The sequence below is a fragment of the Struthio camelus genome, chromosome 2 (genome assembly GCF_040807025.1).
Source record: "Struthio camelus isolate bStrCam1 chromosome 2, bStrCam1.hap1, whole genome shotgun sequence".
Classification (NCBI taxonomy): domain Eukaryota; kingdom Metazoa; phylum Chordata; class Aves; order Struthioniformes; family Struthionidae; genus Struthio; species Struthio camelus.
The window spans coordinates 173,068,738-173,090,254 of record NC_090943.1 but is presented as its reverse complement, the minus strand read 5'-3'; the positions used below and the strand labels follow the sequence as shown (position 1 = coordinate 173,090,254).

At 74.8% G+C, this 21,517-nt stretch overlaps 3 protein-coding genes across 7 annotated transcripts; 2 read left to right on the top strand and 1 right to left on the bottom strand.

Moving 5' to 3' along the window:
* Window positions 1–4,343: 4,343 nt before the first annotated feature.
* SPATC1 (spermatogenesis and centriole associated 1) lies at window positions 4,344–4,973 on the top strand. The gene is made up of 2 exons (XM_068933852.1): window positions 4,344–4,521; window positions 4,641–4,973. Exons 1-2 carry the CDS (start codon window positions 4,396–4,398, stop codon window positions 4,971–4,973), a joined length of 459 nt encoding a protein of 152 aa, XP_068789953.1. The 5' UTR covers window positions 4,344–4,395.
* A 1,037-nt stretch (window positions 4,974–6,010) lies between these two features.
* On the top strand, window positions 6,011–17,457 carry LOC138066129 (sphingomyelin phosphodiesterase 5-like). Of its 5 annotated transcripts, XM_068933633.1 has the most exons (9): window positions 7,501–7,646; window positions 10,382–11,613; window positions 11,699–11,771; window positions 11,848–11,988; window positions 12,768–12,857; window positions 13,809–13,872; window positions 13,966–14,119; window positions 15,924–16,049; window positions 17,362–17,457. In XM_068933633.1, exons 1-8 carry the CDS (start codon window positions 7,619–7,621, stop codon window positions 16,017–16,019), a joined length of 1,878 nt encoding a protein of 625 aa, XP_068789734.1. In that variant the 5' UTR covers window positions 7,501–7,618; the 3' UTR covers window positions 16,020–16,049; window positions 17,362–17,457. The 5 variants fall into 5 exon arrangements, with proteins under 5 accessions (XP_068789736.1, XP_068789734.1, XP_068789733.1 ...); XM_068933635.1 differs by lacking the exons at window positions 7,501–7,646; window positions 17,362–17,457 and adding an exon at window positions 6,011–6,205 and having other exon boundaries at window positions 15,924–16,142; XM_068933632.1 differs by lacking the exon at window positions 17,362–17,457 and having other exon boundaries at window positions 15,924–16,145.
* Window positions 17,458–18,565: 1,108 nt separating this feature from the next.
* LOC138066148 (forkhead box protein H1-like) lies at window positions 18,566–20,831 on the bottom strand. Its single transcript, XM_068933775.1, has 3 exons — window positions 20,634–20,831; window positions 20,017–20,214; window positions 18,566–18,937 (listed from the first exon to the last, which is right to left on the bottom strand). Exons 1-3 carry the CDS (start codon window positions 20,829–20,831, stop codon window positions 18,566–18,568), a joined length of 768 nt encoding a protein of 255 aa, XP_068789876.1.
* Between the last annotated feature and the right edge of the window lie 686 nt (window positions 20,832–21,517).

The following is a 21,517-nucleotide window of genomic DNA, read 5'->3' as shown; positions in this document are numbered from 1 at the left end:
CCATCCCTGATCCTGACCCAACCCTGATCCTGATCCTGACCTTGACCCAGACCTTGACCCAACCCTGACAGAATCACAGAAGGGTTGAGGTGGTTGGAAGGGACCTCTGGAGATCATCTAGTCCAACCTCCCTGCTCCAGCAGGGTCCTCTAGAGCACATTGCCCAGGATCGCGTCCAGGAGGGTTTTGAATATCTGCAGGGAAGGAGACTCCACCACCTCTCTGGGCAACCTGTGCCAGTGCTCAGGCACCCTCACAGTCAAGAAGCTTTTCCTCACGTTCAGATGGAACTGGCTGTGTTTCAGTTTGTGCCTGTTGACTCTCATCCTATCGCTGGGCACCACGGAGAAGAGGCTGGCCCCGTGCTCTCGACACCCTCCCTTCAGATACTTGTACACATGGATCAGATCCCCCCTGAGCCTTCTCTTCTCCAGCCTGAACAGGCCCAGCTCTCTCAGCCTTTCCTCATAGGAGAGATGCTCCAGTCCCTTCCTCATCTTCATAGCCCTTTGCTGGACTCGCTGCAGGAGCTCCAAGTCTCCCTTGTCGTGGGGAGCCCAGAAGTGGACACAGTACTGCAGGGGAGGTCTCCCCAGGGCTGAGGAGAGGCCGAGGATCACCTCCCTGCACCTGCTGGCAACACTCTTCCTAATGCACCCCAGGAGACCATTGGCCTTCTTGGCCACAAGGACACATTGCTGGCTCATGGTCAACTTGTTGTCCCCCAGGACTCCCAGGTCCTTCTCGGCAGAGCTGCTCTCCAGCAGGTCAGCCCCCAGCCTGTCCTGGTGCATGGGATTATTCCTGCCGAGGTGCAGCACCCTGCACTTGCCTTTGCTGACCCCGGCCCCGGATGACCCTCACCCCACCCCTCGCCCACGCGGCCCGCGGGAGCGATGCCGTACCGTCCTCGCAGCAGCCGTGCGGGTGCCGCGCGCAGCAGCAGCGGGCCATGGCGCCCGCCAGCGCCGGGCGGGGGGCTGCCGGTGCCTCCGCGCCGCCCGCCGGCCTCGCATCACAATGCCGGGGCGGGCGTCTCCCCCCCCTCCCCGCACCCAGCGCCGCCGGCCGCCCCCAGCCCGCCGGCGGCCCCGGGCAGCCCGTGGGCCGCTGAGCGCCGCCGCGGCCCCGGGGCGGCCATGGAGGGGCTGCCCCGCGTGCCCTCCTCCGGCACGGGGCTGGCCGTCTTCACCTGCTACGACCAGCTGCGGCGCGAGATCCAGGCGCTGCTGGCCGAGAACGAGGAGCTCAAGCGGGCGGTGGAGCTCATCAGGGAGAACCAGCGGCTGCGCGACGCCGTCCGCGGCCGGCCGGACGCCATGCCCAACCTGCTGCCCGTCTTCATACCCACGCCGCGCTCCGACAGCAGCCGCTTCTTCAGCTTAGGTCGGGGGCGCGCGGCGCCCGGACCTCCCCGTCGCCAGCCCCCCGCCGGCCCCGTCCCTGACTCAGCCCTGTCCCTCTTCCCGTCCTCGTCTCCATCCTTATTCTTTATCCCTGTCCCCATCCCCTTCCCCGTCCCCATCTCCATCCCCATTCCTGACCCAGACCTGTCTCCATCCCCTTCCCCATCTCCATTCCCTCCCCCGTCCCCATCCCCATTCCCATCCCCAGCTCCCTTCTCAGCCCCATCCCCATTCCCATCCCCATCCCCATCTCCATCCCCAGCTCCATGCTTGTGCCCAGCCCCACGCTCAGCCCCATCCCCATCCTCATCCCCATGCCCGTCTCCATCCCCTTCCCCATCCCCATCCTCATCCCTATCCCCGTCCACATCTCCATCACCATCCCCATCCCCATCCCCATCCCCATCCCCGTCCCCATCCCCATCCCCATCCCCATCCCCATCCCCATCCCCGTCCCCATCCCCATCCCCATCCCCATCCCATCCCCATCCCCATCCCCATCCCCGTCCCCATCCCCATCCCCTTCCCCATCCCCATCCCATCCCCATCCCCATCCCCGTCCCCATCCCCATTCCCATCCCCATCCCCTTCCCCATCCCCATCCCCATCCCCGTCCCCATCCCCATCCCCTTCCCCATCCCCATCCCCATCCCCTTCCCCATCCCATCCCATCCCCATCCCATCCCATCCCCATCCCCATCCCCATCCCCATCCCCTTCCCCATTCCCATCCCCATCCCCATCCCCATCCCCATCCCCATCCCCGTCCCCGTCCCCATCCCATCCCCATTCCCACTCCCATCCCCATTCCCATCCCATCCCATGTCCCCGTCCCCGTCCCTGTGCCCTTCTCAGCACCAGCCAAGGGCTCCTGCCCAGAGCCGGGGGCCGTGCAGAGCCCCAGCGCCCTCCCGCCCTCGGCACCGCCCAGGGGACGGCGGGTGCCAGCGCCGGCGGGTGCGAGGGCTGCGCCAACGGGACGAACCCTCTGCTCCTGCTGCAGCCAACAACATCGAATGGGATTCGGGCCTGACGGACCAGAGCATCTCCTTCAGGCCGCTAGCCACGGCGACCCCGCTGCACGAGGGGCCGCCGCCGGACCCCTGGGCCTCCACGTCGCTGTCCACGTCGGACTCGGACGTCAGCAGCGGCGTGTTCTTCCCCTTCTCCCGGCGCAGAAGTGAGCGGGGCTGGCGCGCCGGGGCGGCGGGGAGGGGGGCCGCCCTGGGAATTGCCGGCTGCAGCCCGTCGCAGGGCAGGGAACCGAGCCGGCCGCCGGTGTCCTTGCAGCCTTCGCAGGAAACGTCCAAGCCAGCCCCGGCCAGGAGAACTACCACCCGCAGCGGCTGTCGTGCCCCATCGACCGGTTCGGCGCCGGCGGCCAGCCCCCGGACGCCCCGCTGCCCGCCGAGCAGCCGCTGCCCCTCGACCTGCAGGCGCTGGAGCGCAGCCGCCTGGCCGAGCTGCAGGCCTCCGGCGCCCGCCTCTCCTTCCCTGCCTCCCCGGCCCCGGAGCAGCCGCCGCCGGAGCAGCCGCCGCTCCCGCAGTCCCCCCTGACCCTGTCGCCAGCCCCGCTGTCCCCCATCCCGCTGCCGCCGGCCCAGGGGCTGCCGGAGCCGCCGGAGCCGAGGACGCCGGAGCAGCCGCCGCCGCCGGCCCAGCGCTCGCCCGACGTCCGGCCCAAGGAGCATCCGCGGAAGATAGCCAGAGCCACCGACCGGCCCGTGTCCGTGCGGGAGAGCCCGCGGCCCGGCAGCCACCGAGGTGAGAGCGCGGGCGCCCCAGCCGGCCATGCAGCGGGAGCCCGGCCAGGGATGATGCTCTGCATCTCACCCCGCCGCTGCAGACGGGGCCCTGCCTTAGACGCGCCAATGAGCCCTGGCGCTTCCCACGGCGCTGGGGCTTTCCTGCGCCCCCGAGGAGCAGCACCTCCTCCTCACGCCGGCTGGCAGATTAAACGCCTCCTAATCCCTTGCAATCCTCCCTCGCCCGGGGAGCAAATCCCGCCAGCCGTGCAGCTGGGTGAGCCTGGGGCCTGGCCGGCCCCCCAGCCCGGTCCCTGCGGGCTCTGCCCGGGGCTGCAGCCTGGCACTGTGCGCAGCGCAAAGCACCGCGAGGCTGCACAGCCTCTGCGGAGGGCCGTGCTCCTGCAGCCCCCCGCTCTGCAAATGAGCCCTGCAAACGAGAAACAGGGCCTGGAGCAAGTAGGTCTCAGGCGCAGGGCGCCGGCTCGGAGCTGCGGTGTGCCTGCGCACCGTATGGGAAAGCAGCGGGACCAGCAGCCCGCCCCGGCAACCCTGTGGCGGCGTTAGCCTGTGCACAAGGGAAAACCAGCATGCAGGCATCTCTGCCCCTGCCAAACCTGCACGCTGGCATCGCCCTGCAAAACCTGCATGCTGGCATTGCTCCCCCTGAAAAACCAGCACGCTGGCTTCTCTGCCCTGCAAAACCAGCACGCTGGCATTGCTCCCCCTGAAAAACCAGCACGCTGGCTTCTCTGCCCTGCAAAACCTGCATGCTGGCATTGCTCCCCCTGAAAAACCAGCACGCTGGCATTGCTCCCCCTGAAAAACCAGCACGCTGGCTTCTCTGCCCTGCAAAACCTGCACGAAGGCATCTCTGCCCCTGAAAAACCACCATGCTAGCTTCTCTGCCCTGCAAAACCAGCACGCTGGCATCTCCGCCCCCTCCAAACCTGCATGCAGGCGTCTCTGCTCCTGTGCTGGGACCTGCTGCTGCCCCCGAGCGCGCTCCTGGTGCTGGGGGAGCAGCGAGGCGGGCAGGGAGGGGACCTGTCCCCGGCGCGGTGCGGCCGGGCAGGACGGGGCAGACGCGGCCCCGGCCGGAGGAGCGGCTGGAGGCTCCGGGGCGCCGAGGCCGAGCGGGCAGCGGGGCAGGGGGCGTCCGGCCTCGGGGAGGGCGAGCAGCCGCCGGCTCGGGGCGGCCCCGCGTGGCCCAGCGGCTCCCCGTTTGCAGACCCCAAGCAGCAGATGTGGGAGCGCATCGTGGGCGAGATCGCCTTCCAGCTGGACCGCCGGATCCTCTCCAGCGTCTTCCCCGACCGCGTCCGGCTCTACGGCTTCACCGTCAGCAACATCCCCGAGAAGATCATGATGGTAGGCTGCTGGGGGGCGGCTCGCACCCGCGGGCGCCGAGGCCGGCGGCGGCGCAGGCGGGGACGCGGCGTCGCCCTCCCGGCGCAGGGCTGACCCTGTCCCCCCCCCCACCTTTCCAGTCCGTCTTCAACAACTCGCAGGCGGGCTTCGACGAGCGCTACTGCGCCGCCACCACCCGGCGCTACGTCACCCTCATGCAGCGCCTGAAGGCCCTGGGCTACAGCCCCGAGGTGCACCCGTCCTTCACCGAGTCCGTCGTCAACACCTACGGGATCCTGCGGGAGCGGCCGGAGCTGAGCGGCCCCGACGCCCACTCCTACAACAACCCGGGCTTCCTCCGCAGGGTGGTGCTGGAGACGGTGCCGCCCGCCCTGCAGCCCGACATGCTGCTGCTGCTCGAGTGCCTGCAGGAGCTGGCGCAGGAGGACGGCAAGCCCATGTTCATCTGGTGAGCGGCCGCCACCGGCCCAATAAAGCGCAGCCGAAGCCCCGTCTCGGAGTCGCTCGGCCGCCCCGCAGGACCCCGCTTGCGCCGAGCGGTGCCAGCGCGGCCGGGCTGCCCCTCACCGCGGCGCCAGTCCGGCCCCGCAGCACCGCGGCCCCCAGCCCGTGGCGCCGCGCCGCGCCGCAAGGCTGTTGCCTGCCGGGACACACCTCGGTCATGGCTTTTATTCGGGTGCATCAGGCCGAAACGGCTCCAGCGGAGCTGGCAAATTGGCCGCTGTGCAGGAGCGCCCGCAGGGGCAAAGCGGGGAGCGCAGGCTCCTGGCCGCCTCGTCCGTTGCCAAGTCCCCCGTCCGCCTCCTGCGCTCGCGGGATGGAAGCGGCGATGCCGGCGGGTAGGCGGTGACACCGGGGCGCAGGCGGCAATGCCGGGATGCAGGCGGCAACGCCAGGGTGCAGGTGGCAATGCAGCTGCAGCGGCTGCGGTGCCGGGGTGCAGGTGGCAACACCGGGGTGCAGGTGGCAATGCAGCTGCAGCGGCTGCGGTGCCGGGGTGCAGGTGGCAACACCGGGGTGCAGGCAGCAATGCCAGGATGGAGGCAGCAACGCAGGTGGCAATGCCGGGGTGCAGACAGCAATGCTGGGGTGCAGACAGCAATGTCAGGCTGGAGGAAGCAATGCTGGGGTGCAGATGGCAATGCCAAGCTGGAGGAAGCAATGCTGGGGTGCAGGTGGCAATGCTGGGGTGCAGACAGCAATGCCTGCCTGGAGGAAGCAATGCCAGGGTGCAGACAACAATGTTGGGGTGCAGACAGCAATGTCAGGCTGGAGGAAGCAATGCTGGGGTGCAGATGGCAATGCCAAGCTGGAGGAAGCAATGCTGGGGTGCAGGTGGAAATGCTGGGGTGCAGACAGCAATGCTGGGGTGCAGGTGGCGATGCTGGGGTGCAAGCAACTGTGCTGAAGTGCAGGTGGCGATGCAGCACTGGAGGCAGCAGTGCTGGGGTGCGGGTGGCCATGCTGGGGTGCAAGGAGCAGTGCTGGGTGCAGACACCGGTGCAGCAGTGCAAGCACATGCTGGGGGGCAGGCAACAATGCAGCACTGGAGGAGGCAGCGCTGGGGCGGAGGTGTTGATGCTGCAGTGGAAATCGGAGCACTTTTCCTTTCGGTTTTGAGCAGAGGAAGTTAATCCAAGGTGTAAGAGAGGGCTGAGAGCGGGAGAGGCAGCTCTTGCTGCAGGTGAGGAGCCGGGCAGGAGACAGCTTGGCAGGAGCACGGGAGAAGGGAGCGGAGCAAGGGGCAGGAGGCACCCCGCTTACCACGTCCTGCCGCTAGAGCTCCCTCTGAACACCTTGCAGGCCCATTTCGGCTCGGCAGGTTCAGGCTGGCCCAGGGCCCCAGGGCGCTGCCCACGGTGGGCGCAGGAGGGTGCGGGCTGGAGCGGGACCGCGGGGCGCTGCCCACGGTGGGCGCAGGAGGGTGCAGGCCCACGGTGGGCGCAGGAGGGTGCAGGCTGGAGCAGGACCGCGGGGCGCTGCCCAGGGTGGGCGCAGGAGGGTGCAGGCCCACGGTGGGCGCAGGAGGGTGCGGGCTGGAGCGGGATGGTGGGGCGCTGCCCACGGCGGGTGCAGGAGGGTGCAGGCCCAGGGTGGGCGCAGGAGGGTGCGGGCTGGAGCAGGACCGCGGGGCGCTGCCCAGGGTGGGCGCAGGAGGGTGCAGGCTGGAGCAGGACGGCAGGGTGCTGCCCAGGGTGGGCGCAGGAGGGTGCAGGCCCGGGGGGGCGCAGGAGGGTGCGGGCTGGAGCGGGACGGCAGGGTGCTGCCCACGGCAGGCGCAGGAGGGTGCAGGCCCAGGGGGGGCACAGGAGGGTGCGGGCTGCAGTGGGACCGTGGGGCGCTGCCCAGGGTGGGCACAGGGGCAAGGGGGAAGCAGCACGCAGCACGCCACCGTGGGCTCAGGTCCTGCAGATGTGCTCCGTCCCGGCGGGCATCGTGGCCGGCGGCCGGTGCCAGGGTTTCCCAAGCGGATGTCCCGGCCGGACAGGCGCCGCGGCACGGCCGAGGGGGCCGCGCTGCCCCGGGCTCACGGGGGCATTTCCCACACCGAGGGGAAAACCGAGCCGCTTGCCAGAAAGGCGCCGTTGCCCCGAACGCCCCGGGAGCCGATTGAGGACGGCGGCGCTTGTGCAACCGCTGCCAGCAAGGCTGCTCCTGGGGGTGGGATTTTGCAAAGGCGACGCAGGTGGGAGGGCGGACGCTGGTGCCCGCCGGCGCAGGGGTTTGCTCCCAAATCCTTGTTTCTCTCCAGGAAGGAAAAGTAGTCAGTTGGGAAGGGGGAGCGGGGTGTCCCGGCTCTGGGGGCTGGTGCCGCAGCCAGCTGTCGCGGCGGCAGGCGGCAGGCAAGGGGTTACAGCGCTGCCAGCCCGGCGCCGGGTGTTCACCGGCCGGGCAAGGTGCAGAGCCGGTATGGGCGCGCGGCGGCCGCGGCAGGAATGCGCCGCGCCGGGCGGCACCCGGGGGAGGCCGCGTCTCGGGCCGGCCCGGCCCGCGTGGGCAGCGGGCGGATGTTTGCGCCCTGCCGCGGGGCCGAAGCCCGCGCGGAGCGGCCGACGGTGGCGGCGGCGGCCGAGAGGCAGCGGGCCGGGCCGGGCTCATGGCTCCCAGCGCCACCGGGCGCCCGGGTGAGTGCGGGCCGAGGGCGGGCGCTGTGGGGCTCTGCCCCTTGCTCACTTCCCCCCATTGCTGTGGGGCAACGCTTATTGCCTTCTGCCTGCGCCGTGGGGCAGTGCCTGCTGCCCATTGCCCATGCCATGGGCCACTGCCCATTGCTCACTGCCAGTGCCGTGGGGCTCATTGCCTGCTAGCTGCGCCGTGGGGCAATGCACACTGCCTATGCCGTGGGGCAGTGCCCGCTGCCCGTGCCGTGGGGCAATGCACGTTGCCCTCTGCCAGCAGCCTGGAGCAACGCCCACCACCCGCTGCCGGCACCGGGTCGGGGTTGTTGGTGCATTTTCGGCGCGTTCTCCCCACTGCGTGCAGGGAGCAAGAGCAGCGCCGGCCGGAGCGGGGCACAAGGGACAGGGGCAGGCACGGGCACGGGGACAGGAACAGGGGCAGGAGCGGGCACGGGGACAGGCACGGGCAGAGGCACGGGCAGAGGCACAGGCAGAGGCATGGACCCGTCCCCACGGGGCCCCTGCAGGCACCGGCCCGACGTGCCAGCCCGGTTGGTGACGGAAGTGACTCAGAGGTCACCGTGCCAGGTGAGCAGGGCTGCGGCGCTGCAGGATCTCGCCCAGGGGCAGCGCTGGCACCGTCCCCATCCCCGTGCCCGTGCCCGTCCCGCCGGCGCCCTGGGCCCAGCGGCCCCCGGCAGCAGCGCGCGGAAGGAGCCGGGTCCCGCCAGCAGCGCCGCGCTCCCGGCGAGGCGAACTGACGCCGTCGGGGCGAGCCGGAGCGGGGCCGGCAGGGCGCGCGGAGCTCGGCCGCGCCGCGACTTCCTTCCTGAGCCGCGGGACGCCGCCGAGCCCTTCCCGCTCGGCCCGCCGCCCCACGCTGGGGCCCGCCGCCCCACGCCGCCCCGCGCCGTGCCGCCCCACGCCGTGCCGCAGGGAGCCCGCGGGGCCGGGCCGCCCCGGGGCGCGCGGGAAGGTGAGCGGGGCGCCGCGGCCGAGGGGCCGGCGCGGAGCTTCGAGGCCGAGGGAGCGGGCGGGCTCCTCGGGGGGAGCAAGGCCCCGCGCCACCCGCCGGCCCCACGTCCCGCCTGCCGTCCCCGCATGCTCCCCGCTGTCCCTGCACGCCCCCGTCATCCCCGCACGCTCCCTGCCATCCCCGCGCGCCCCTCGCCGTCCCCACATGCCCCCCGCTGGCCCCGCGCACCCCTCGCTGTCCCCACGCGCCCCCCGCCATCCCTGCGCACCCCCCACCATCCCCGCATGCCCCCCCCGCCATCCCTGCATGCCCCTCACCGGCCCCACGTGCCCCCCGCCGGCCCCGCGCACCCCTCGCCCTCCCCACGCGCCCCCCACCATCCCTGCGCACCCCCCACCATCCCCACATGCCCCCCCCCGTCATCCCTGCGTGCCCCTCGCCGGCCCCACGTGCCCCCCGCCGGCCTCGTGTGCCCCCTGCCATCCCCACGCGCCCCTCGCCCTCCCCACGCGCCGCCCGACGCCCTGCAAGGGTGACGCAGCCGGCGCAGGACGCGGCCCGCGGCTGCCCAGCCTGCAGCGTGCCGGAGCAGCCCGCGGACCCCCGGACCCCCGGACCCGCCGCGGCGTGCCGGCCGCCCCAGCACCGGAGCCGGGGAGGGGGGCACGCAAGGGGCCGGGGGCTCAGGCCACCCCTCTCGGTGCCGCTCCCGGGGACGCCGCGGGCTCCGGCTCTGCCTGCCCCGGGCGCAGCGGGCAGCACGGCAGGACCGGGGACCCCCCGACCGGGCCGGCTGCCCCCCCCCCCGCTCCTCTCGGCCGGGCCCCGGCCGGCGGCGGACCCAGGCGTCCGGGGGACCCAGGCGTCCGGGCCGGCAGATCCTGCCCGCGGCCCCCCCCCGCCCCCCGCTCCGGCCAGGGGACCCAGGCGTCCGGGGGACCCAGGCGTCCGGGCCGGCAGATCCTGCCCGCGGCCCCCCCCCCGCCCCCCGCTCCGGCCAGGGGACCCAGGCGTCCGGGGGCCGCGGGCAGGGCGCGGCGCCCGCCGGTGCGGGGCCCCGGGGGGCGGCGGCGGGCGGGGCGGGAAGGGGCGGGCCCGGGGGGGGCGGGAAGTTCCCACGGTGGCGGCTCTGCTGCAGCCGCGGGGGGGCGGCTCGGGCCGGGCCCGGTGCAAAGCCGGGGAGGCCGGTGCTGGCCGGGCCCGGTGCAGCGGGGGGGGGTCCCGGTGCTGGCCGGGCCCGGTGCAGCGGGGCGGGGGGGGGGCGGTCCCGGCTGCGCCCCGGTGCAAAGTGCGGTCCGGTCCTGGCCGTGCCCGGTGCAAAGCCGGGGAGGTCGGTTCTGGCCGAGCCCAGTGCAAAGTGGGGGGGTCTGGCCCCAGCCGTGCCCGGGGCAAAGGTTGGGGGGGGGTCCGGTTGCAGCCGTGCTCGGTGCAGCAGGGGATCCCAGTCCCAGCCTTCCCCAGTGCAAAGAGGAGCACTGGTCCTGGCCATGCCTGGTGCAAAGCGGGGGGAGGGTCTAGTCCCAGCTATGCTGGTGCCGAGGGGGGTCCCAGTCCCAGCCATGCCTGGTGCAAAGGGGAGGACCGGTCCAGGCCGTGCCTGGTGCAAAGAGGGGGGGTCTGGTCTCAGCCATGCCCAGTGCAAAGTGGGGGAGCCCAGTTCTGGCCAGGCCCAGTGCAAAGCGGGGGGTCTGGCCCCAGTTGTGCCCCGTGCAGCAGGGGGGGCCGATCCTGGCCATGCCTTGACCGTGGTGTCTCTCTCCTGCAGGCCCCACTGTCTGCCCTGGAGCCTCCAGGAAGGAGCAGGAGGAACCAGCCCTTCTCCTTGGGGCCCTGCCGGGCGCCCCGGCCCCCCAGCCGGGCTCCGCACCCCAGCCCCGGCCCCCCATGCTGCTGCGGGAGTCCCCGTTCTCCAGCAGGGCCCTGGCCGCCCTGAACTGCCTGGCCCAGGGGCTGCTCTTCCCCAGCTTCTGGGCTGCCAACCAGGTCCTTGACCTGCAGGAGACCACGGCGGAGAGGAAAAGGCACCGCCGGGGCCGGTGCTGCTGTACCTACACCTGGCGGGTGCTGGCCGGGCTGGCGGGCACGGGGCTGCTGCTGCTCTCGCTGCCCGTGGCCGCCCTGGGGCTGCTGCTGTGGCTGCCCGTGCAGGCGGCGCGGCGGCCCTTCGCCTACCAGCACACGGTGCGCCCGGCGCCCGCCGAGACCTGGGCCTTGCAGCAGCGCCGGACCTTCACCTTTGTCAGCGCCAACCTCTGCCTGCTGCCCAGCGGGCTGGCCAAGTTCAGCAACCTGGGCCACACGCCGCAGCGCGCCACTGCCATGGCCCACAAGCTCGCCCCGGCGCCCCCGGGCCCCGCCAGCGCCCGCGCCAGCCTGATGCCACCCCGGCACAGGGCAGTGAGCAGCTACGGGGTGACCCTCTGCACCCCGCTGTGGCCCAGCGGCGAGCCCTGGCCCCAGGACAGCGTGGTCGTGGAGATGCCCGAGGACGATGCCAGCGGCGGCACGGGGCACAGCGGCGGTGAGGAGCGCGGGAACGTCAGGCGTGGGAACGCCGAGGAGCGCGGGAACGCCGAGGAGCGCGGGAACGCCGAGGAGCGTGGGAACGCCGAGGAGCGCGGGAACGCCGAGGAGTGTGGGAACGCCGAGGAGCGCGGGAACGCCGAGGAGTGTGGGAACGCCGAGGAGCGCGGGAACGCCGAGGAGCGCGGGAACATCGAGGAGCGCTTCCCGGCGGACGTGGACTTCCTCTGCCTGCAGGAGGTGTTCGACCTGGATGCGGCCGCCCGCCTGCGCCGGCAGCTGGGCCGCTCCTTCGAGCACATCGTCTACGACGTGGGCGCCTACGGGCTGCAGGGCTGCTGCGGCGGCTTCAAGGCGTTCAACAGCGGGCTCTTCCTGGCCAGCCGCTACCCGGTGCTGGCCGTGCAGTACCACTGCTACCCCAACGGCGCCCGGGAGGACGCCCTCTCCGCCAAGGGGCTGCTCTGCGCGCAGGTGCGGGGCCGAGGCGCTCTCCAGCCGGACGCCTGGGCTCTCCCCGCCGGCGCGCTCGGCCGCTGACGGCGCCGCCTCCCGGCAGGTGCTGCTGGGCTCCGCGCAGGGCTGCAGGATCGTGGGCTACCTCAGCTGCACCCACCTGCAGGCGCCGGCACGTGAGTGGGGCCCGGCGGGGCGCGGGGCGGCCGGGGCGCCGGGGGAGGCGGGGGCTGACGCCGCCTGCCCCCGCAGCCGACGCCGAGGTGCGCAACGCGCAGCTCTCCCTGGGGCTGCGCTGGCTGCAGCTCTTCCAGGAGGCGCACGCGGAGCGCGGCGATGTCGTGGCCTTCGACGTCTACTGCGGCGACCTCAACTTCGACAACTGCTCCCGAGGTGGGGCCGGGGCGTGGGGGGGGCACATGCCACGGGGCAGAGCCCGGGGGCAGCTCTGGGGACGGCGGGAGCCGCGGGGTGGGGGTCTGCAGGGGGCACGTGGGCAGGGGCGGGGGTCCGCAGGGGGGGCGCTACCAGCTGTCTGGGGAAGGGTGCGAGCCATGGGGCAGGGTGGGGGGCTGGCACGAGCCATGGGACAGGGCATGGGCGATGGCAGAAGCCATGGGGCAGGGGGTTTAGGGGCTGACGAGAGCCGTGGGGCAGAATGGGGGAGCTGGCGTGAGCCGTGGTGCAGGGTGGGGGGCTGGAACGAGCCATGGGGCAGGGTGCAGGGCAGGCGTGAGCCATGGGGCGGGGTGGGGGGGCTGGTGCGAGCTGTGGGGCAGGGAGTCTGGGGGCTGGCACAAGCCATGGGGCAGGGTGCAGACAGACACGAGCCGTGGGGCAGGGGTCTGCAGAGGGCACACTCCCAGGGGTCTGGGAGCTGGCGCGAGCCATGGGGCAGGGTGGGGGGCTGGTGTGAGCCATGGGGCAGGGGTCTGCAGAGGGCATGCTCCCAGGGGTCTGGGGGCTGGCACGAGCTGTGGGGCAGGGCATGGGGCTGGCGCGAGCCGTGGGGCAGGGGTCTGGGGGCTGGCGCAAGCCTTGGGGCAGGAGTCTGCAGAGGGCATGCTCCCAGGGGTCTGGGGGCTGGCACGAGCCGTGGGGCAGGGGGCCTGGGGGCTGGCGCGAGCCGTGGGGCAGGGCGTGGGGCTGGCGCGAGCCGTGGTGCCCGGCAGGCGATGAGCCGAACCAGACGCACCGCATCTTCGAGCTGTTCCGGGACCCGTGCCGCGCCGGGCCCGGCTGCGACCGGCCCTGGGCCCTCGGTACGGCCTGCCCGGCCCCCTGCCCTCCTCGCCCCGGCAGCTGCGGGCTGCTGCCCCCCCGGGGCCCCCGCAGCCGTGGTGTGGGGCAGAGCCAGCGCTGCTCACCGCCCCTCTCGCCCCGTCCCATCGCATCCTGCCCCGTCCCATCCTGCCCTCTCCCATCCTGCCCCATCCTGCCCCTTCCCATCCTCCCCTGTCCAATCCTGCCCCATCCTGCCCCGTCCCATCCTGCCCCGTCCCATCCTGCCCCATCCTGCCCCGTCCCATCCTGCCCCGTCCCATCCTGTCCCATCCTGCCCTGTCCCATCCTGCCCTGTCCCATCCTGCCCCATCCTGCCCTGTCCAATCCCGTCCCATCCCACCTCGTCCCATCCTGCCCTGTCCCATCCTGCCCCATCCTGCCCCATCCTGTCCCATCCCGCCCCATCCCACCTGATCCCATCCTGCCCCATCCCATCCCACCTGGTCCCATCCCGCCCCATCCCACCTGGTCCCATCCTGCCCTGTCCCATCCTGTCCCATCCTACCTGGTCCCATCCCGCCCCATCCCACCCTGTCCCACCCTGTCCCATCCCGCCCTGTCCCATCCCATCCTATCCCGCCCCGCCCCATCCTGCTCCATCCTGCCCCATCCCATCCCGCCCCCATCTCATCCCATCCTGCTCCACCTCACCCCATCTTGCCCCGTCCCATCCTGCCCTATCTCAACCCATCCCACCTCGCTCTATCGTGCCCCATCCCATCCCATCCTGCCCCACCCCATCTCGCCCCGTCCCATCTCGCCCCATCCCACCCCATCCCACCCCATCTCATCCTGCCCCATCCCATCCTATCCCACCCCATCTCGCCCCGTCCCATCCCACCCCATCCCACCCCATCTCATCCCGCCCCATCCCATCCCATCCCACCCCATCTCGCCCCATCCCGTCCCCCCGTGCCCCCCGCCCGCAGGCACCCTGCTGAACTACCTGCAGCTCTACGAGGAGCCGGTGTCCAGCCCGCAGCGGCTGAAGTGGTGAGAGCTGGGACGGGGGGGGGCGGGGGGCGGCCGTCCCACGGCGGGGCCGAGGGCCCCCCCCCGGCCGTGACCCCCACTGCCCCCCGGCAGCACCCTGGCGCAGGCGGAGGGGCGCCGCACCTACCTGGCCGGCCCCATCCTGGCCGACGGGCGGCCGGACCCGACGGCGCGGGGCCCGTGGCGGGGTCGCCGCGTGGACTACATCCTCTACCGGGAGCACCGGGGCCCCCCGGCCCTGCACACGGTCAGCGCCGGGCGCCTGCGCAGGCCACAGGGAGCCCCCCGACGGCGGGGAGCGGGGGGGACCCGGGCTGGGCTGGGGGGAGCCCCCCGACGGCGGGGAGCGGGGAGGACCCGGAGTGGGGGCAGCAGGGAGCCCCGACAGCGGGGAGCGGGGAGGACCCGGAGTGGGGGCGGTGGGGAGCCCCCCGACAGCGGGGAGCGGGGGGGACCCGGAGTGGGGGCGGCGGGAAGCCCCTCGACAGCGGGGAGTGGGGGGGACCCGGAGTGGGCTGGAGGGCGGCGGGGAGCCCCGACGGCGGGGAGCGGGGGGTGACCCGGAGTGGGGGCGGCGGGGAGCCCCCCGACGGCGGGGAGTGGGGGGGGACCCGGGCCGGGGGCGGCGGGGAGCCCCGACGGCGGGGAGCGGGGGGGACCCGGAGTGGGGGTGGCGGGGAGCCTCGACGGCGGGGAGCGGGGGGGACCCGGAGTGGGGGCGGCGGGGAGCCCCCCGACGGCGGGGAGCGGGGGGGACCCGGAGTGGGGGCGGTGGGGAGCCCCCCGACGGCGGGGAGCGGGGGGGACCCGGGCTGGGCTGGGGGGAGCCCCCCGACGGCGGGGAGCGGGGAGGACCCGGAGTGGGGGCAGCAGGGAGCCCCGACAGCGGGGAGCGGGGGGGACCCGGAGTGGGGGTGGCGGGGAGCCCCCCGACAGCGGGGAGCGGGGAGGACCCGGAGTGGGGGTGGCGGGGAGCCCCCCGACGGCGGGGAGTGGGGGGGACCCGGAGTGGGGGCGGCGGGGAGCCCCGACGGCGGGGAGCGGGGGGGACCCGGAGTGGGGGCGGCGGGGAGCCCCCCGACAGCGGGGAGCGGGGGGGACCCGGAGTGGGGGCGGCGGGAAGCCCCTCGACAGCGGGGAGTGGGGGGGACCCGGAGTGGGGGCGGCGGGGAGCCCCGACGGCGGGGAGCGGGGGGGACCCGGAGTGGGGGTGGCGGGGAGCCCCCCGACGGCGGGGAGTGGGGGGGACCCGGAGTGGGCTGGAGGGCGGCGGGGAGCCCCGACGGCGGGGAGCGGGGGGTGACCCGGAGTGGGGGCGGCGGGGAGCCTCGACGGCGGGGAGCGGGGGGGACCCGGAGTGGGGACGGTGGAGAGCCTCGACGGCGGGGAACGGGGAGGACCCGGAGTGGGGGCGGCGGGGAGCCCCCCGACGGCAGGGAGCGGGGGGGACCCGGAGTGGGGACGGTGGGGAGCCTCGACGGCAGGGAACGGGGGGGACCCGGAGTGGGGGCGGCGGGGAGCCCCCCGACAGCGGGGAGCGGGGGGGACCCGGAGTGGGGGCAGCGGGGAGCCTCGACGGCGGGGAACGGGGGGGACCCGGAGTGGGGGCGGTGGGGAGCCCCCCGACGGCGGGGAGCGGGGGCGACCCGGGCTGGGCTGGGGGGAGCCCCCCGACGATGGGGAGCGGGGAGGACCCGGAGTGGGGCGGTGGGGAGCCCCGACGGCGGGGAGCGGGGGGGACCCGGGCCGGGGGCGGCGGGGAGCCCCGACGGTGGGGAGCGGGGGGGACCCGGAGTGGGGGCGGCGGGAAGCCTCGACGGCGGGGAGCGGGGGGGACCCGGGCCGGGGGCGGCGGGAAGCCTCGACGGCGGGGAACGGGGGGGACCCGGAGTGGGCTGGGGGGCGGCAGGGAGCCCCGACGGCGGGGAGCAGGGTGGCCCCGGGCCGGGCTGGGGGGCTGCGGGGAGGACCGACCCCCCTCCGGCGGGGAGGGGGGCGGCGGGGACCCCCCCCGACGGCCGGCCCCTGCCCTGAGCGGCCGCCCGCCGCAGGAGGTGGAGGCGGTGTCCGTGGTCACCCAGCTGGCCGCCTGCTCCGACCACTTGCCCGTGGTCCTGCGGCTCGCCGTGGGGCCGGCAGCGCCGTGATCGCGCCCCGACGACCCCCGGCTGCGCGGGACCCCCCCCGGGACCCCCCCGGCTGCGCGGGGACCTCCCGCCGGGACCCCTCCGGGACCCCCCCCGGGACCCCCCCGGCTGCGCAGGGACCTCCCGCCGGGACCCCTCCGGGACCCCCCCCGGGACCCCCCCGGCTGCGCGGGGACCTCCCCCCGGGACCCCTCCGGGATCCCCCCCGGGACCCCCCCGGCTGCGCAGGGACCTCCCGCCGGGACCCCCCCCGGGACCCCCCCGGCTGCGCGGGGACCTCCCGCCGGGACCCCTCCGGGACCCCCCCCGGGACCCCCCCGGCTGCGCAGGGACCTCCCGCCGGGACCCCTCCGGGACCCCCCCCGGGACCCCCCCGGCTGCGCGGGGACCTCCCCCCGGGACCCCTCCGGGATCTCCCCCGGGACCCCCCCGGCTGCGCAGGGACCTCCCGCCGGGACCCCCCCCGGGGCCCCCCCGGCTGCGCGGGGACCTCCCGCCGGGACCCCTCCGGGACCCCCCCCCGGGACCCCCCCGGCTGCGCAGGGACCTCCCGCCGGGACCCCTCCGGGACCCCCCCCGGGACCCCCCCGGCTGCGCGGGGACCTCCCCCCGGGACCCCTCCGGGATCCCCCCCGGGACCCCCCCGGCTGCGCGGGGACCTCCCGCGGGGACCCCTCCGGGACCCCCCCCCGAGGCCCCCCCCGGCTGCACAAGGACACCCCCCCCGGGACTCCCCACCTCCTGGGACCGCCCCCAGCTGCGCGGGGGCCCCCCCTACGGGGACTCCCCCCGGCTGCGTGGGGACCCTCCCCGGGACCACCCCCAGCTGCGCGGGGACCTCCCACCGGGACCCCTGGCTGCGCGGGGGACACCCCCCCCCAGGACACTCCCCCACTGGTTGCGTGGAGACACCCCCCCCCCGGGACCCCCCTCCGGCTGCGCGGGGACCCCTCTCGGGGCCACCCCCTCCGGAGACCCCCGTCTTCTGGCTACCCTTGGCCCCCTGCCCCCCGGCTGCACAGGCCCCCCCCCACGGGACCTCCGACCTGTGGCTGTGTGGGGGCCTTGGATCCCCCCCCCCCCGGCTCCCTCCCCCGACTGCACCCAGGCCCCGACCACCCCCCCCGAGACCCCCACCCCCCCGGCTGCGCAGGGCCCTCTCCCTCCAGGGACCCCCACCCCCAGGCTGCACAAGTCCCTGGACCCCCCCCCCCTCGGACCCCCTCCGGCTGCACAGGGTCTCCCCCCCTCCAAGGACCACCCCCCCCAGCTGCACCCGGGCCCTGTCCTCCCCCCAGGTTGCACAGGCCGCCCCCCCCCGAGCCGCCTCCGGCTGCGCGGGGACCCCGCCCCACCGGGACCCCCCCCCCGTGTGGGGGCTCCAGCCCCGACGGCAGCCGTGATTTTTTATAGCACCGCGGGAGAAATAAACGTCCGGAGCTCGGCGCTGCGCGCAGGCGCCTTTATTGCTGGCGCCGGCAGCGAGGTGGGGAGGGTCCCAGCCCACCGAGGCGCTGCCGGCGGCCGGGGGGGGGGGGGGGGCCCGGCTCGGCCACACGGCAGCCCCCCCCCCGACGGCACCGAGGGAGCTGCAGTGGGCGAGGGGGCCGGGAGCTGGGGCCGGCCCGGGGGGGGCTGCAGCAGGCGAGAGGGCTGGGAGCCGGGGCCGGTCTGGGGGGGCTGCAGTGGGCGAGGGGTCCGGTCCTGGGGGGGCTGCAGCAGGCGAGGGGGCCGGGAGCCGGGGCCGGTCTGGGGGGGCTGCAGTGGGCGAGGGGTCTGGTCCCGGGGGGGCTGCAGCAGGCGAGGGGGCTGGGAGCCGGGGCCGGTCTGGGGGGGCTGCAGCAGGCGAGGGAACCAGCAGCCGGGGCCAGTCTGGGGGGGCTGCAGTGGGCGAGGGGTCCGGTCCTGGGGGGGCTGCAGCAGGCGAGGGAACCAGGAGCCGGGGCCGGTCTGGGGGGGCTGCAGTGGGCGAGGGGTCCGGTCCTGGGGGGGCTGCAGCAGGCGAGGGGGCTGGGAGCCGGGGCCAGTCTGGGGGGGCTGCAGTGGGTGAGGGGTCCGGTCCTGGGGGGGCTGCAGCAGGCGAGGGGGCTGGGAGCCGGGGCCGGTCTGGGGGGGCTGCAGTGGGCGAGGGGTCCGGTCCTGGGGGGGCTGCAGCAGGCGAGGGGGCTGGGAGCCGGGGCCGGTCTGGGGGGGCTGCAGTGGGTGAGGGGTCCGGTCCCGGGGGGGCTGCAGCAGGTGAGGGGGCTGGGAGCCGGGGGCGGTCTGGGGGGGCTGCAGTGGGTGAGGGGTCCGGTCCCGGGGGGGCTGCAGCAGGCGAGGGGGCCAGGAGCCGGGGCCAGTCTGGGGGGGCTGCAGTGGGCGAGGGGTCCGGGAGCCGGGGCCAGCCCGGGGGGGGGGGCTGCAGTGGGCGAGGGGGCTGGCACAGGCAGTGGGCAGCCAGGTGCCCCCGAGACAGGGGGTTGGGGGGAAGCGGGGGGGGGGCGGGGAGAACCGCAGGCAACCCGGGGATGCGAGGCCAGCAAGGGGGCTGCCTGCGGTTCCAGGGCTCAGTGGGGGCTGGGGGGCAGGCAGGGGCCCCCCACGTCCCACCCCCAGGGGAGGAAGCCGGGAGGGGCCGGGAGCTGGGTGCTGGGGGGGCAGGCGGGGACCCCCGCAGCGGGCTCGCCCCGCGGCGCGTCCCCGAGCAGTGCCTCGATGCAGAAGGAGCTGGAGAAGCGGGACGGGGGGGGCTCCGGCCGGCCCCCCCGGGGCTGGTAGCGGAGGCCGTGCAGCACGTAGGGGCTGAGGTCGCGGGCGAAGGAGGCGTCGCGGCGGGCCACGGCCGTGTTCTGCCGCCGCAGCTCCCCGGGGCGCAGCCGGCTGGCGTCCAGCACCCACTGGTTGCCCTTGGCCCGCGGCTTGGCCGGGTCCTTCAGCAGCTGCAGGGCAAGGAGCCCCCCCGCTCAGCCCCGGCGCCCGCCCCCGCGGGGTCCCGCGCGCCACCCGCGTCCCCTGCCCTCGCTGCAGCCCCCGACCCCCCTGCTCCTGCCCCAAACCTGCTGCACGGCCCCCTTGCGTCCCCAATCCCCTGCACACCCCCCTCGCAGCCCCCTCGATGCCCCCTCGCTGCCCCCATGCTCTCCTGCCCCAAAACCCCCTGCAGCCCCCTGCTCCTGCCCCAACCCCCTGCATCCCCAACCCCCCTGCGCACCCCCCTGCAGCCCCCTTCGCAGCCCCCTTGCATCCCCAATCCCCTGCACACCCCCTCGCAGCCCCCTCGCAGCCCCCTTGCATCCCCAATCCCCTGCACACCCCCTCGCAGCCCCCTCGCAGCCCCCTTGCATCCCCAATCCCCTGCACACCCCCCTCGCAGCCCCCTCGCTGCCCCCTTGCACCCCATGCCCTCCTGCCCCAAATACCCCTGCAGCCCCCTGCTCCTGCCCCAACCCCCTGCATCCCCAACCCCCCAGCACACCCCCCTCAGAGCTCCGTTGCATCCCTGGCCCTCCTGTCCCAAATACCCCTGCAATCCCCCCTGCTCCTGCCCCAAATACCCTTGCAACCCCCCCCACTCTTGCCCCAAACCCTTCCTTGCACCCCATTGCATCCCCAACCCTCCTGCCCCAAATACCCCCTGCAACCCCCTATGTCCCCCTTGCTCCTGCCCCAGCCCCCCAACAAGTCCCCCTAGCAGCCTCACTGCATCCCCTGTCCTGCTCCGAACTCCCCTAACCCCGCTGCGCCCCAATCCCTGCCCCAAAGCTCCTGTTCCCCCCCCCGCCCACTGCTGCAAACCCTCGCACGGGGCCTCCTGCCCCACTGGACTCCCCCCCCGCCACCCTCCCCACCCCGGCTGCCACCTGCCCCCAGCCCCCCACCGTGCTCCTGCTATGCCCCCCACTATGTGCCGCACCATGCTCCCTGCCAAGCCCCGGCCGAGCCCCCAGCCGAGCCCCCCAGCCGAGCCCCCTGCCGAGCCCCCACAGAGCCCCCCACGGAGCCCCCCCGCCGAGCCCACCTTGCGGAAGCAGGCGCTGGCCGAGAGGCTGTGCCGGATCGAGTCCTTCCAGCCGCTGTAGCCGGGGGCGAAACTGGGGAAGGTGGCGGCCACCCGCTCGTGGATCTGCGGGGACACGGCAGGGCCTGACCCTGCAGCACCGTGGGGCCGCCGTGGGGCCAGCGTCCTGCTGCTCAGCACCCTGGGGCCACCGTGGGGCTGGCATACCCCCACTCAGCACCCTGGGGCCGCCGTGGGGCCACTGTGGGGCTGGCACCCCGCTGCTCAGCACCCTGGGGCTGCCGTGGGGCCGCCATGGGGCCAGCGTCCCCCCCGCTCAGCACTCTGGGGCCGCCGTGGGGCCGCCGTGGGGCTGGCATCCCCCCACTCAGCACCCTGGGGCCATTGTGGGGCCGCCATGGGGCTGGCAACCCCCACTCAGCACCCTGGGGCCGTCGTGGGGCTGCCGTGGGGCTGGCATCCCCCACTCAGCACCCTGGGGCCGTCGTGGGGCCGCCGTGGGGCTGGCATCCCCCCACTCAGCACCCTGGGGCCGTCGTGGGGCTGCCGTGGGGCTGGCATCCCCCACTCAGCACCCTGGGGCCGCCGTGGGGCCAGCGCCCCATAGCGCCGCTCACCTGCCGCAGCGTGAGCCGCTTCTCGGGGGAGGCCTGGATGACGAGGGCGATCATGGCCACGAAGCTGTAGGGCGCCTTGGGGTGCCGGCGGTAGCACCGCTGCCGCTGGCCGGGGCGCTTGCCGGGCGCCTGGCCCTGGCCGGGCTCCCCGGGGCCAGGGGGCTCCTCGCCGGAGGGGCCCCGCGGGCACGTCGCCATGCTCCCGTCCGCCTGCTCCCGTTCGGGTCCGCGCGGGTTTTATAGGGGGCGGAGGAGGCCGGGCTGCCGTGGGGCTGATTGCACGCTAATGGGGGCGGGCGAGGGCCCCCGGAGCCTCACCCTGCGCAGATGGGCTCTGCTCCTCCCGGGACAACAGCCCCGGGCCGGCCCCGGCAGGAGAGCATCGGGTGGCCGTCCTGTCCCCAAGCCCCCACGGCCGTGCAACGCTCCCTGGTCCTGTCCTCAAGCCCTCGCGGCCATGCAATGTCCCTCGGTCCTGTCCCCGAGGCCCTATGGCCGTGCAATGTCCCTCAGTCCTGTCCCCGAGCCCCCACGGCTGTGCAACACTCCCTGGTCCTGTCCCCGAGCCCTCGCGGTCGTGCAACGTCCCCCAGTCCTGTCCCCAAGCCCCCACGGCCGTGCAACGCTCCCTGGTCCTGTCCCCAAGCCCTCGCGGCCGTGCAACGTCCCCCCAGTCCTGTCCCCAAGCCCCCACGGCCGTGCAATGTCCCTCAGTCCTGTCCCCGAGCCCTCGCGGTCGTGCAACGTCCCCCAGTCCTGTCCCCAAGCCCCCACGGCCGTGCAACGCTCCCTGGTCCTGTCCCCAAGCCCTCGCGGCCGTGCAACGTCCCCCCAGTCCTGTCCCCAAGCCCCCACGGCCGTGCAACACTCCCTGGTCCTGTCCC